Consider the following 13572-nt stretch of genomic DNA (forward strand, 5'->3'; position numbering starts at 1 on the left):
TAAACCTGAGCCTCGCAGCTTATATAAAAATTAACGCCAAATGGACCACAGACTCAAATGTCAAGCATAGAACTAAGAAAACTTTTAGAAGATAACATATAAGAGGGGCGCCTGGGTGGCTCAGTCGGTTGAGCGTCCGACTTCAGCTCAGGTCACGATCTCGCCATCCATGAGTTCGAGCCCTGCGTCGGGCTCTGTGCTGACAGCTCAGAGCCTGGAGCCTGCTTCGGATTCTGTGTCTCCCTCTCTCTCTGCCCCTCCCCCGTTCATGCACTTGCTCTCTCTCAAAAATAAACATTTAAAAAAAGAAGATTAACACAGAAGGAAATCTTCATGGCCTAGGGCTTGACGGAGAGTCCTTACATATAACACCAAAGGCACGATGTGTAAAAGGGAAAAAAAAAAAGACAAACTGCACTCCCTCAAAACTAAAACTTCTGTTCTTCGATGACTCTACTAGAAGGATTAAAAGACAAGCTGCAGACTGGGAGAAAATATTTGCAAACCACATCTCTGAGAAAAGACTAGTATCTATAATAAATAAAGAACACTCAGAACTCAATAAAAAAAAAACCCCAAACAATCTGATTAGAAAATAGATGAAAAGTGTGAACAGGTGTTTCACCGAGGAAGACAGATGAATGGCAAATGGGCACATGAAGAGATGTTCAACATCATCGGTCATTAGAGGAATGCACACGAAGGCCACGGGGAGGTATCCCCACCCACCTGTTAGAACAACTACAATGACAAATGGTGGTTAACGCCAAATGCTGGCGAGGAGGTGGGGGAACTAGATCTCTCGTACACCCGGTCACACACACACTCATTTCCGGGCCCCTCAGTGTGTGCGTTCTGGGTGCTATCTATATGTTACATCAGTATTTCCACAACACAACAGTGATTATATTTGTACACGTACGGCTCGTGTGCCTCATGGAAAGCTGCCCACACTCTCAGCTCTGGGTAGGGCAGTTTTGATGGCCCGATTTAGAAAAGGGTTACCAGAACTGCAAAATGTCCCCAGTCACCTCTCTACTCTCGGAGGTCACCGAATGCAAAGATCCTCAAGTGTGTGCGGGGGACAAGCCTCCTCTCTTGCGCTTATTCTTACACAGAACAAAGATGGTACCGTCTTAGGTCTCAGAGTTAGCGCCAAAAATCTGTCCATTTTCTTCTTTAGGTTTGTATTCCCACGATGAATTATTTTCCCTAGAGACTCGTGCCTAGGAGATCGAAATTCTCATCACCCCCCATTTCACAACGCGGCGGCAGTCCCTAACACAGCCGACCTTCTTAAGGTTAAGGCTGTGGACTGTGTGGCAAGACTGCCCGGGTTCAAGTCCCAGCTCATCCACCGAAAGCTCTGCGACCGGGCAAGTTATTGCCAGCATCGCAAGTGTTAGCTATGATACGACTGTCTCTGACCACCCCCCCACTAGGTTCTGCAGACCCACCAGGATGCGAGGCTGAGACTCGCTAGCCCAGAAATGGTGGGGCTGGCAGGCGCCAAGCCCAGGAACCCCTGCCCGCCATCGATACAAAAGTCCCTGATGGTGGGGGAGACTGTTCTCTCAAATTCCAGCTTTCTCCCAAGTTCCACGTGTCCCCCTCACCCTAAGGATGACTACGAGATCTTTGTAGGTCCTCTCTCCTCCAAAGGTAGGTATGCTGGACACCGTTAGGCCAGTGCGCTCTGTATTCCAGAGAAGGGACTAGGGACGAAAGGCCAGGAGAGAAAGGAAGAAACAGTGCCACCTTGTGGCTCTTTGGAGGATCCTTCACACCTAAGCACTGCTTCAGTGCTTTCCTCTTTCCGTCTTTCTGTTCGCATTCAACCTCTGCAGACCCAAAACTGAGGGGGCGCGGTGGGAGCCCCTCCGGGGAGGCAGAACTTCATGTCCAGGAGAACCGAGGCCCAAAGACGTGAAGGGCTTGCCTTGAACCAGAGCCGGGGTTAGGCTCTGGGGCTCTTGACCCCTGCTCCAGGCTCCTCTGTCCCCTAAGGAGCTGGGGGCGCAGAAGCACGCTCTGGAATCCAAACCCTCTTTGAAACAAAATCAAATTTAGGTCAGTTGCTCTCTCTCCCGACACAGCTGCCAAACCACAGGCAGGGGACATCCATGAGGCTGCAACAAATAAGGGTTACGCAGGAAATGCCACGCCTCTTTTGTGCACTCAAGCGAGAGGAGACACGGTTTCCTCTGAAAAACAAAACCCTAATTGCCTCTTTTTATTTGTTATCATCTGAAGCAGATGAGCTTCTTTTGAAGGCCGCAGGTTTGATTTCAGAGGAATGTCAAATGCCAGACTCTGCCAGCAGCTTTGAGACTTTTGAATTCTGGCCCTGTCGCTGTTCCAGCAAGGTCCAGGTGTTTCTAACGCCCCGTGCGTCTGTACTCACAAACATTTTACATGGCAACCCTTTTTCTCATGGAAAACTCAATACTCTGACTTTTCAGTTATTGCTTTTTATTTTTAAGCCCTCCCGCAAACCCACAACAACAACAACAACAACAACAAAAACAAACGTAAAAACCTTCCATGCACTGAGCTGTCTCCCCCTGTGTGTGAGCACAGGGACATAGTCGGACGCAAAACTGGCCGTGCTTTCAAACTGACCTTATGTTAAGCCACGACAGCATGGGTGTCGTGCCTCCGCCAATGATCCAGACAGTGAAGAAGACGATGAGGAGGGTGGTCGTAAACATCATCTGGCGAGCATAGGATGCCGTGTCGCGGATGGCCAGCGCAAATGCCATCGCGCCCCTGAGGCCTGCGGGGACCAGAGAGGAAGATCTGGTTATAAGGGCGGATGACAATGTGTCCTCAGATCCGTTGCTGCCACTCAGGGCTAATAAACTATAACATCCACGTATGTTTTGGGAGTCAAACGGTCTTATTCAGAAAGAAGGACCTTAAGGGAACGTGGTTTTCTCTTGTTTGAAGTCTTCTTTTGCAAAATGCCCAAATGCGATGAGAAAAACACTGCACTACTTTGTCCGGCACATTCTAGAACAATACCACTCTTATTACGGAGATCATTCTCCTGCTAGTAACATGAAATAAAAAGAAAGATAAATAAGAACTAATGAATATAAGCTCTCTAGGTCTGTGATTCATTATAAACTGAAGTAACAGGCTAGGTCTGAATACATCAAATACATATTTGTGATCTGTGTCCCAGGACCCACAGAGCAGCCTAGCATTTCCTTAGCAAAGCTACACAGAGAAGTAACAATACAACCTGATCTACGTCAAGCGTTGGCAATTTTTTTCTGTAAAGGGTCAGATAATAAATATTTTAGGCTTTGGGGGTCAAGAGGAAAAATCAAGGCTATTTTGTAGGTACTTACATAGAAGAGAAAAAAAAAAAACAACCCAAATTTCTACCAAATCTTATGGGCAAAAACCAAAAAGAGAATAATGACAACACAGTATAATGTGTTGTGATATAGGTAAATTCTTTTGGAGGACTATATTTCACTTAATTGGACTTCAAAGTTAGTGTCCTCTATCGTCAAATAGATTGTAAACGTCCATCTGTAAAAGCCACTCTTAGCCGTGGAGTATATGAAAATACGCAACGGCCAGCTTTGGCCCAGGGGATGTAGTCTGCTGGCCCTTTTTCTACATTAACGGGTATTAAGGCTAAGCGCCAAACACACGGTGAGTACAGCATAGCCTGGAATGAAGCTGAGTCATGATATTGGACATCTGAAACTAATATAACACTATGTGTCAACTATCCTAAATCTGAAACTAATATAACACTATGTGTCAACTATCCTAAAAAAACAACCCTGGGAGATAGAAATTAAATGTACGCAGTTAAGTATATTCATCTTTGCGTTTAAGTTTCAGAGCAGATGCTGTGACCTACAGAGTGCAACACTCACAAAGGAACTGAAACAGCAGTGAATTTTTTTAAATGTTTTATTATTTATTTTTGAGACAGAGAGAGAGAGAGAGAGAGAGCACGAGCGAGTGGGGGAGGGGCAGAGAGAGAGGGAGACACAGACTTCGAAGCAGGCTCCGAGCTGTCAGCACAGAGCCCGACGCGGGGCTCGAACTCACAAGCCTGGAGATCATGACCTGAGCCAAGGTCAGACGCTTAACTGACTGAGCCACCCGGGTTAATATATATTCACAAATATTTGTTCTCCTTTTATGCGAGTTCTCATATTTTCATCTTATGCTAGATTTTAATTACATTTAATAAAACGCTGTTTGCTTAAAAGATTAAGCTCCCACATTTTAATGTTTACCTTTCTAAGTTCTTTTGTTCCTTCTTCATACCATGCTCACCATTTGTTTTACGGTAAAGGCCGAATCCGTGGTCTTTAATAGACATCTGGTATAAGTTCCTATTCACCTTTGGCCAGACTGTGTATATTATATGAGAGAATAAAAAGCAATAACCACTGTATCTGTTTGCATATTCTCCCGCCTTTCCTAAAAGTTTGGTAAATTCCCTCATCTGCAAACTTCACAATTCACTAAAACATGATTCAAAAAAGTTACATCAAAGGGGCACTTGGGTGGTTCAGCTGGTTAAGCAAACATTCGACTCTCGCTTTGAGCTCAGGTCATGATCTCGAGGTTCGTTAGTTCGAGCCCTGCCCTGGGCTCTGTTCGGGTAGTGCGGAGCCTGCTTGGGATTCCCTCTCCCTCTCTCACTGCCCCTCCCCTGCTTGCTCTCTCTCTTTCTCTCTCTCGAGATAAATAAATAAACTTTAAAAAAGAGTTACGTTAAAAAACAGAGCCAAGTTAATGTTTTCTATTAATCCGTACTTGGGAAATAACACACACATCTAGATTGCCCTATAGCCAGTTTCGTCACCGATGAATACTTTGGCCTCTAAAGGGATGTTGTCTCAAAGAAGAAAAGTTAGGGGTCAGGGAGAGACAACGTGTGCTGCATTGTCTGGAGTTCCTTTTGATGGCGACATTGTTCCCAGCAGGAAATAATCTTTATAGGAGATGCCTTTAAACAGCACTGTGTACTGCCTTTTAGTCCAGAAAATAGTGGACATATTTTAAGTTTATCTTGGTGAATGAGTTCTCTCCAACGCATCTTGCTCTTCTCCACTAGAACTTTCTCTTTTAGGGGGGAAGGGGGTGCCTGGGTGGCTCCGTCGGTTAAGTGTCTGACTTTGGCTCAGGTCATGATTTCGCCGTTCGTGAGTTTGAGCCCCACGCCGGGCTCTGTGCTGGCAGTCAGCTCAGAGCCTGGAGCCTGCTTCGGATTCTGTGTCTCCCTCTCTCTGCCCCTCTGCCCCCCCCAAAATAAGTAAACGTTAAAAATTTTTTAAAAGAACTTTCTTTTTTCTAATATTTATTTTTGAGGGAGAGAGCACAAGCAGGGGAGGGGCAAATAGAGAGAGAGAGAGAGAGGCAGACAGACAGACAGACAGACAGCTCTGGTGGAGAAGAGCAAGATGCGTTGGAGAGAACTCATTCACCAAGATAAACTTAAAATATGTCCACTATTTTCTGTCCTTTCTCGCCTCAGCGGCTTCTGCACACTTCTCAGCTTTAGAGTGGAGAGGGGGGCATCTGGGAGACAGTATAAATCAAGCAGAATTATCACGGCCATTAACTTCCGGTTTGGGGCTCATCTTTGCTTCCTCAAGTGAATTTTATTTTTTGCCTCACGGGAAGTTGGAGCTAGGAGGAAGCTCAACAATTAGCTCAATTTCATTATTGTCCAAGAGTGGATACTGCAGCTGGGAGGTACTGAGTGATGTGGCCTGTGTTCTTTCTCATTAAAGGCCCATCTCCCAGGGCACCTGGGTGGCTCACTCAGTTAAGCGTCTGACTTCGGCTCAGGTCATGATCTCACAGCTCGTGAGTTCAAGCCCCGCGTCGGGCTCTGTGCTGCCAGCTCGGAGCCTGGAGGCTGCTTCCGATTCTGTGTCTCCCTCTCTCTCCGCCCCTCCCCTGTTCATGCTCTGTCTCTGTTTCTCTCTCTCTCTCTCAAAAATAAATAAACATCAAAAAAATTTTTTTTAAAACAGACCTATCTCCCTTCTACGTTTAGGTCTGGAGCCCTTCTGGAAGATTAAGGGTTATGCACATCAACTAGAAAACAATCAAGCACTTTAAATACTCCTATATCGCCAGGCCCCGTGGGCGGTAGATAAACATGAAGACGCGGCTGTTTTAGGGGAGAATGTTCACATTTGGTAGTATGGTTCGCAAAATCGGTATTACCTCTGTGTGACGCGTAGGTCGGTCTACTCAGCACTGTGGGAGAAGGCAAAAAGAACCAGGAATTTCAACTTCTTTTTACGAACCTTATCCATCATAGTTTAGTCACGCTGACACGCCTGCCGAAGAAAGCTCATTTTCTTTACGTTCCCAGGGGTTTTACCTGAAAACATCATCATGTGTTGAAAGTTCCAGCCAATCTTATGCCTTCTGCCCAAGTTGAGGAAGAAGGAGAGCGGGTAGATGTGTGCAGCTCGGCCCAGGAAGATGGCAACCTGACCACCAGGTGGAGGTTAAGGGCCCAACAGATTTCTAGAACGGCAGCTTCGCCCGGCCTCTGGTGGAGCAGAGAATTTTAGGAATGCTGGGACACCCTGTGACCAGCAGCTAACCGCACCACGATCAGGAGGGATGCTCAAGGCAGCCGGGCTAGACCCGGTGCCCTCGGAACGCGTGTCAGCTACAAGCAGGACGCAGGTGGCCACCTTTCCCGACCTCCTAGCTCACAGAGGTAATGCCTGGCCTGCTAGACGCACTGTTGGAACTTCTTGATTTCATTAAGCAGGTGTGGACCAAGTCTCCCCCCTATCTACACCTAAGCTGAGGAGCCCTGGCAGGGGTGGGGAGTTGAGAGGAGCAAACAGTGGCTTGGGCTCCATTAGAAGAAGGAAAGTCATGGGGCGCCTGGGTGGCTCAGTCGGTTAAGCGTCTGACTTCAGCTCAGGTCACGATCTTGCGGTCCGTGAGTTCGAGCCCCGCGTCAGGCTCTGGGCTGATGGCTCAGAGCCTGGAGCCTGCTTCCAATTCTGTGTCTCCCTCTCTCTCTCTGCCCCTCCCGTGTTCATGCTCTGTCTCTCTCTGTCTCAAAAATAAATAAAACATTAAAAAAAATTTATAAAAAAATAAAAAAAAAAAGAAGAAGGAAAGTCACGAGAAGAACAAATCTCTAACCCGTGGGTCAAGAGCTCATAAGCTTTAGTCAGAAGTAAATAGGAGGGGCTCGAAATGACCAGGAAGATGCTACGGCTAAGAGGTGCGGAAACTTGGGAGCACTTGGGACACTTCAGATGCGTTCATGTCCCTCCCAAGACTCAAGAGGGGGTAGATGTCTCTACCCGGGTGGCTCAGATGTCTTTTTGGAGGCGTGAGCCCATGGAGGCAGAGGAGTGTGGCAAGCAAAAAATTCAGGGAAATGGGCCATTCGTCACTCGCTGAGTAGAGAACAGAGCCCGGCAGGGAGCCGTGGTTACAGGAGGAAACTGCCATGGGACCCGTGGGGACCGGGAGCTTCCGTTCCAGCTGAGTGCCAGCTGCCCAGGGCCGCAGCTGTTTCAGACAGAAGCCAGGGCGGAACTGTCCTCTGCCTTCTCCAGGGTAAAGGACGGACTGTTTTTCTGCTTTTAGCTTTTTTTTTGTTTTGTTTTCTCCTTTGGTGTTGTGTTGTGTTGTTTAGAATGGCAGGAAAGAAGGTAGTGCTCGGAAAGCTCGATTCCATCCCAGAAGCCAGGCAACTGTCCTCCAGTGGGAAGTGGCCTTTGAGATTCCCAGGGGACCCGTCTTGCCCACCCCCCCCCCCTGCCGCGAGGCCCTCATCTGCAAACAAGGGCGGTGCTCTCACTATCCCTTGCAGGATGCTGTGCCAGGAATACAAATCCAGGAGGCATGTGAGGAGGTCTTTCTGAATCGAGAATAAAAACACTGATCCCCTTAGATTTGCAGCTGTCACTCTGGTGAGTGTATAAACCCGAGAAAGGAGCCCCGGTGGAAGCCGATTAACACTCTTAACTGGAAGGCCTCCACGTGGCATTGGCCACTTATCGCTATCTAGCTGCTTGGTGAGGGTCAGCTATGCCTGCACCATAAACGAAAAGCCCAGAAGAGAAAAACACTCCTTTTTTTTTTTTTTTTTAAGGTTACCCACGAGGCCTCAGAAAAGGCAAGAGTATGGGCATCTGGGTGGTTCAGTCGGTTGAGCGTCCGACTTCGGCTTGGCTCATGATCCCGCGGTTCGCGGGTTCGAGCCCCGCGCCGGGCTCTCCGCTGATGGCGCAGAGCCCAGAGCCTGCTTTGGATTCTCTCTCAAAATAAATAATAAACATTAAAAATTTTCTTACAAAAGTAAAAGGCAAGTGCAAATGCCCAGCAATAGGGGACTCCAGCTCCAGGCTGAGCTAGATCACTCCAGTTCCAAGGCCCTCCTGACTTGAGAGAAGCCAATCCCCTAAACTGTGTCTCTCTTCCAAAAACTGTGCTCACAGTGGAACTGAGTCAAGGAAATGAGTATTCTTCTATTTTGTGGTCTCTTCCTTTCCTTTTTTTTTCCCCCCCTGGGGGGAGGGGGGGAAACGTCTTTTCCACAGTGAGCTGTCACGGTAGGGATGCTCCCATGAAAGCGTGCTTGTAACGCCTGCGGGCTTCTCTGGGCAGCCAGAGGAAAGGCTGCTCGCTCCCATGTGCGGCTGGGAGCAAGACTAACAGAACCTTCGGGTCTTTGGAACTGGGAACCTCCTGGATTGGGATTCGTGCAGCACTGAAGTAAAAATGATTCGGGGACTGATGCAGATCCTGAAATACGTTTAGGTCTACGAACCCACATAAGCCTTCTTTTTTCTCATCATGAAAACACCATGAACTAGCTTCCCCAGCGGCGGTTGCCTGTCCACACAGAAAACAGCAGAACCACACACATACAAAAAAGGATACAAAAGCTCCAATGATGAAAACGGGGCTGAAGACATGCTTCTGGAAGGTAAAGAGAGCCAGGCCCATGTAGGAGAAGATGAAGTTCTCTGCCAGGAAGTGTAACACCTCAAAGAGCTGCACAGAAAGGGAAAAGGAAGCCATAAGTCGTGTGGGCCCCCTCCCTGCTAGTCACAGGGCACTCGTGAGGACCCAGGGCCCGCTCTCACCTGCTTCGTTCGACTTCTTGATTCCACCGACAGATTGTTGTAGGTGTAATGAGCCTGCGTGATGCCACAGAAAAGGACAGCCACAACGCCTGGGGAGGGGTTGTTAAAAAAGAAAAAAAAAAAAAATCAATGATGAAAAAAAAAAAAAGCAGGAAAAAAATCCCCGCTGAAACAAAAAAGTTAGGGTAGGCCCAACATATCCAGCTACTAGAACAGTTTGGAAAAGTTTCCTGTTCCTGAAGGTGCCCCCTGCCCCCACCACTCCTACCAACCTTTCCTTCTTCTCATTCTGCCCGCCTATAAAGCCAAGGTCCTTGACTTCCCTTCTTGCTACAGTTTTAAGGGCATTGTCTCCCCCTCCTCTAAACTGCTCCCGAATTTGGCGTTTAGCGTTCATTTCTTCAAAGAGGCCATGAGGGCCCATCATGCCCTTTTGTCCTGTTCCTCTCGGTTCTCAGAAGCCAGGGATTTTCATTCCAGGCAAACGCTTTCTGTTTTTGCCTCGTCTAGGGCTTGAGACCAAATGGATCCAGAGTACCGTTCCATTTATCCGAGCCTTCATTACCTCAATTTCTGATTAATGGTAACCATTTTGTTGTGCAAGACAGCTGACACGGGGGCCTTTGCCTATACATTTACAGATAACTGTCAAGTTCTAAAGAACTGGGATATTTTACAATGCTGCCTATAAATGCATGTCGCACTATTTTGAAAAGAGGATAAAAGGGCTCCCCCAACTACCTGGCTCATGTATAGTAATTGTAGTTGATTTTCTAGTGGAAAATTTCAGGGATTTAATAAAAATGTTTATTTATTTTTGAGAGTGAGCGAGCAGCGGAGGGCCAGAGAGAGAGGGGGACAAAGGATCCGAAGTGGGCTTTGTGCTGTCAGCAGAGAGCCTGACGTGGGGCTCGAACCCACAAACTGTGAGATCATGACCTGAGCTGAAGTCAGACGCTTAACCGACTGAGCTACTCAGGTGCTCCTGTGATATTCTTCCTTCCTTCCTTCCTTCCTTCCTCCCTTCCTCCCTCCCTCCCTTCCTTTCTTCCCTTTCTTTCCTTCCTTCCTTCCTTCCTTCTTTCTTTTTCTTTCTTTCCTTCCTTCTCTTTCTTTCTTTTGTTTCTTTCTTTTGTTTCTTTCTTTTCTTTCTTCCTTCCTTCCTTCCTTTTCTTTTCTTTTTTGACGAGAGATTGTGAGGTGCTAAAACCACACAGTTACTTACACTAATAATTCATGAAACTGGCGTCATAAAAACACAGCACTGAAACACAGCCCCCGCTACAGTAAGGGGAAGGGCAGCCCAAGGGTAGTGTGAACCCACCTGTAAAGCCACAGGCTTCCGCCAAAAGGAACGTGCTCCAGGACATCAGGAAGAAGAGTGCCGTCTCCAGGAGGGGGAAGCAGTGCAGCTTGGTGAACTTGGTCACGTGGGCCCCCCCGTCAAGGAACTCGGCTCCAGGAACAAGTTATCAGGGCCACCAAGAACCACGCTCCATCAGCCCGGGACTCCCCTCCCCCTCCCTAAGGGCTATCCTTTCCCTCCAACGCTTCTTTTGGGGGCCCCACAGCTGCTGCTCGGTTCTTAAAGTCATAAAAACTGAGTTCTTTCTAGCAGGAAAGAGGTTACTGAGGGCTGGGAGAGAGGAGAAAGCGGGATACCGTTTCTTGGGTCCACGGTTTCTGTCTGGGATGATGCAAAGGTTCCGAAAACAGACAGAGGGGATGCTTACACAATGTGGATGCACGTAATGCCACCGAGGTGGACACTGAAAAGTGGTTACAGGGGCAAATTGTGTTATAGGTATTTTATCGCAATTAAAAAAACCAAACAAACAAACTGATAATGTAGCATACCGAAAACCAAATGGGGTGAATGGCACGGTATGTGAATTTTATCTTAATAAAGCTGTCTTTACAAATTGAACTTTCTAAGGAAACCAGAAAGAGGTCTTCTGTGCTCTTTGCAATGCCCCCTGGCTCTGAGGAGCACGATCTTGGCCTGAGGGGTGACTGGCAGGTCAGTCTTAGCAGTGCCGGGGGGGAGGGGTACCATAGGCAGGCCGGGGGAGAGTAGGCCAGTGAGACTCTGACCTCTGTGGGCCACCATGACCAGAGTTCACAGCAGGCGTCTCCTGAAGGCATGAGACACTAAAAAAAAAGAAAAAGAAAAAGAAAGCACACCCCCAGGGGCAACGACAAGGTGCTTGTGTCACTTTCTGGGACCAGAGATTGCCCTCATAGCACTGCCCTTCCACAGTGGTCCAGCACGGAACTATCTCACGAGTGCTTTCACCAAACAGTGGAAGTCCCCGGGGCATCTAAAGGGCCTCTGTGAAGAAAGTAACTGGATCCGCGCCATCCAATATGGCAGCCGCTAGCCACACGTGGCTGCTGAACGCGTGGCGTGTGGCTAGTCCGAACTGAGATACGCGGGAAGCGCAAAATATGTGCCACGTCTCAAAGATTTAATATACAGATGAATGTATAAAGTCTCATTGATAATTTGTACAATGATCAGAGGCTGAGACAATGCGGCCGGCACGTGCGGCTCCTGTTACCTTGTACTGGGCAGTGGCGCCGTCAAAAGATATGACGAAGGACTCAGCACATCTGCCCGGGGGCCGCCTGCTCATTCCACACTGTGCTTTTACGTCGCTTGGTCGGCGTTTAACTCAAGATGATACCATCCTTCGCTTGAGGGAGGCCACCTTGCAGTAATTCCCACCAATGGCCGCAGGTGGTGGCGGCCACAGTAGCCCGCGTGACCCATAACAGTAGGTGGCAGTGGCGAGCTGGAATCTAAAGTACTTCCCAGCCTGCTCCCTCCCGGCCTCCTGTGTGGTGGTCCCTGACCCCCTGCCTCCTCCTGGCCCTTTTCACCACCACCCCCTAAAGCCAATGTTTTCCCTGAACTCACATCCCCAACTGGTTCACAGCAGGGAGCCAATGCAAAGCGGGGGCACCGAGCTTCGGCCAGAGTCACACTCCCCAACCTTTTCTCAGACTCTTAGCTACACCCTCGACGGTCACGTTTGACCAAAGGGACCCATTTCGGGATCCTGCAGAAAAAAAAAAAAATCCACCTCTGAAAGGGAGAACCAAGACCTTGTTGTCGCGAGCGCGACAGCACACGATCCTACCCGGGGCGGGCACGATGACCACCAAAAGGATATTAGAGCCGTCACGACGCCAGTTACGGCTCCCATGGTAAAAGAGCCACTGAATATACCTAGGAAGATGCCCACTGATTTAAAAAAGGCAGCAGCATCAAAGGCATGAGTATTCAGCCCCGCTGGCTGGTAGGCAACGATAGACCTGGGGTTTAAACAGAAGAGAGAGTTAAAACGGAGTGCACTGTCTTTACACCACGGTCCCCCAAAGTACCCACAAACATAGGCATCTACACTCTGCCGAGCACTCCCCGTGGTGTAATTCATTTCATCCACAGCCATCCTGTCACGCTGGTATCAGCATTCAGATTGCTGCCAAGCGGACAAAGCAACATAACTTTTATCGACCAAGCTGATAAAACCTCATTTAAAAAAAAACCAGCCAGTTCAATGTTGAATGCTTTTAAGATAAGCCTCTGAATGTGGCGCAGAGCATTCAGGAAGCCAGACTCTCTCTTCGTCGGGGAAGAAATGCTGTTACTTACGAGGACAGGACGATGGCAACAGCATCATTCAGGACGCTTTCTCCAAACAGGAGTGCGTAGAGGTCCACGTCTGCGTGCAGTTCGTTAAATATCGCCAGTACGGTCACTAAAAATGAGCACAAAGCAAATAAATTCGTTTCAGTTTCTGACTTTAGGCCACTGATGACAAATGCAGAGAGGCAATTCCTGCCTTTGGCGGGACAGGGTGGTTTGGGAGACAGTAAGGGAGTCAAGGACAGGTTGCGTATCTGCGGGATAAATGAAAATGACAGTCTTCCTGGTCTGGATGAGGTCTCATGTGGTGCTTGATTCCAGTAACACTGCGCTGCGACTCTGCACTTTCTACCGCAATCCCATCATGCTTTGAAAATACCGCTATTGCAGAACTTAAGAGAAATAATCACAGTTCATGTGATCTGGCCCCACTGGTGGGTTGAAATCTCTTTGAAGGCAAAAACCTTGTTTCATTGACCACCGCATCCCCAGAACCCAGTATAGGTACGGAGAAGGCTTTAGTAAAGGTCTGTGAGATAATGGAAGTCTTCTTTTATGACAGAGCGGATGTCTGTCATAGCTCATAGTCTTGACGTGTCTTGGACATTTAAAAAACAGCTATCCCCCAGGGGCGCCTGGGTGGCTCAGTTGATTAAGCGCCCGACTTCGGCTCAGGTCATGATCTCCTGGTTCACGAGTTCGAGCCCCGCGTCGGGCTCTGTGCTGACAGCTCGGAGCCTGGAGCCTGCTCTGGATCCTGTGTCTCCCTTGCTCTCTGTCCCTCCCCCATTCATGCTC

At 48.3% G+C, this 13572-nt stretch overlaps 1 protein-coding gene across 2 annotated transcripts in view; it reads right to left on the reverse strand.

Annotated features, from left to right (window-relative positions):
• Window positions 1-13572, reverse strand: part of SLC9A7 (solute carrier family 9 member A7) — a 125166-nt gene that overhangs the window by 32665 nt on the left and 78929 nt on the right. For both annotated transcript variants that reach the window (XM_027053968.2, XM_027053967.2), the window contains exons 6-12: window positions 12781-12886; window positions 12299-12440; window positions 10447-10552; window positions 9123-9211; window positions 8917-9030; window positions 6377-6488; window positions 2623-2776 (exon numbers count right to left, since the gene is read on the reverse strand). In XM_027053968.2, coding sequence (XP_026909769.1) covers window positions 2623-2776; window positions 6377-6488; window positions 8917-9030; window positions 9123-9211; window positions 10447-10552; window positions 12299-12440; window positions 12781-12886 — 823 coding nt within the window. The remainder of the gene's footprint in view (window positions 1-2622; window positions 2777-6376; window positions 6489-8916; window positions 9031-9122; window positions 9212-10446; window positions 10553-12298; window positions 12441-12780; window positions 12887-13572) is intronic.

The sequence above is a fragment of the Acinonyx jubatus genome, chromosome X (genome assembly GCF_027475565.1).
Source record: "Acinonyx jubatus isolate Ajub_Pintada_27869175 chromosome X, VMU_Ajub_asm_v1.0, whole genome shotgun sequence".
In the NCBI taxonomy this organism is placed as follows: Eukaryota; Metazoa; Chordata; class Mammalia; order Carnivora; family Felidae; genus Acinonyx; species Acinonyx jubatus.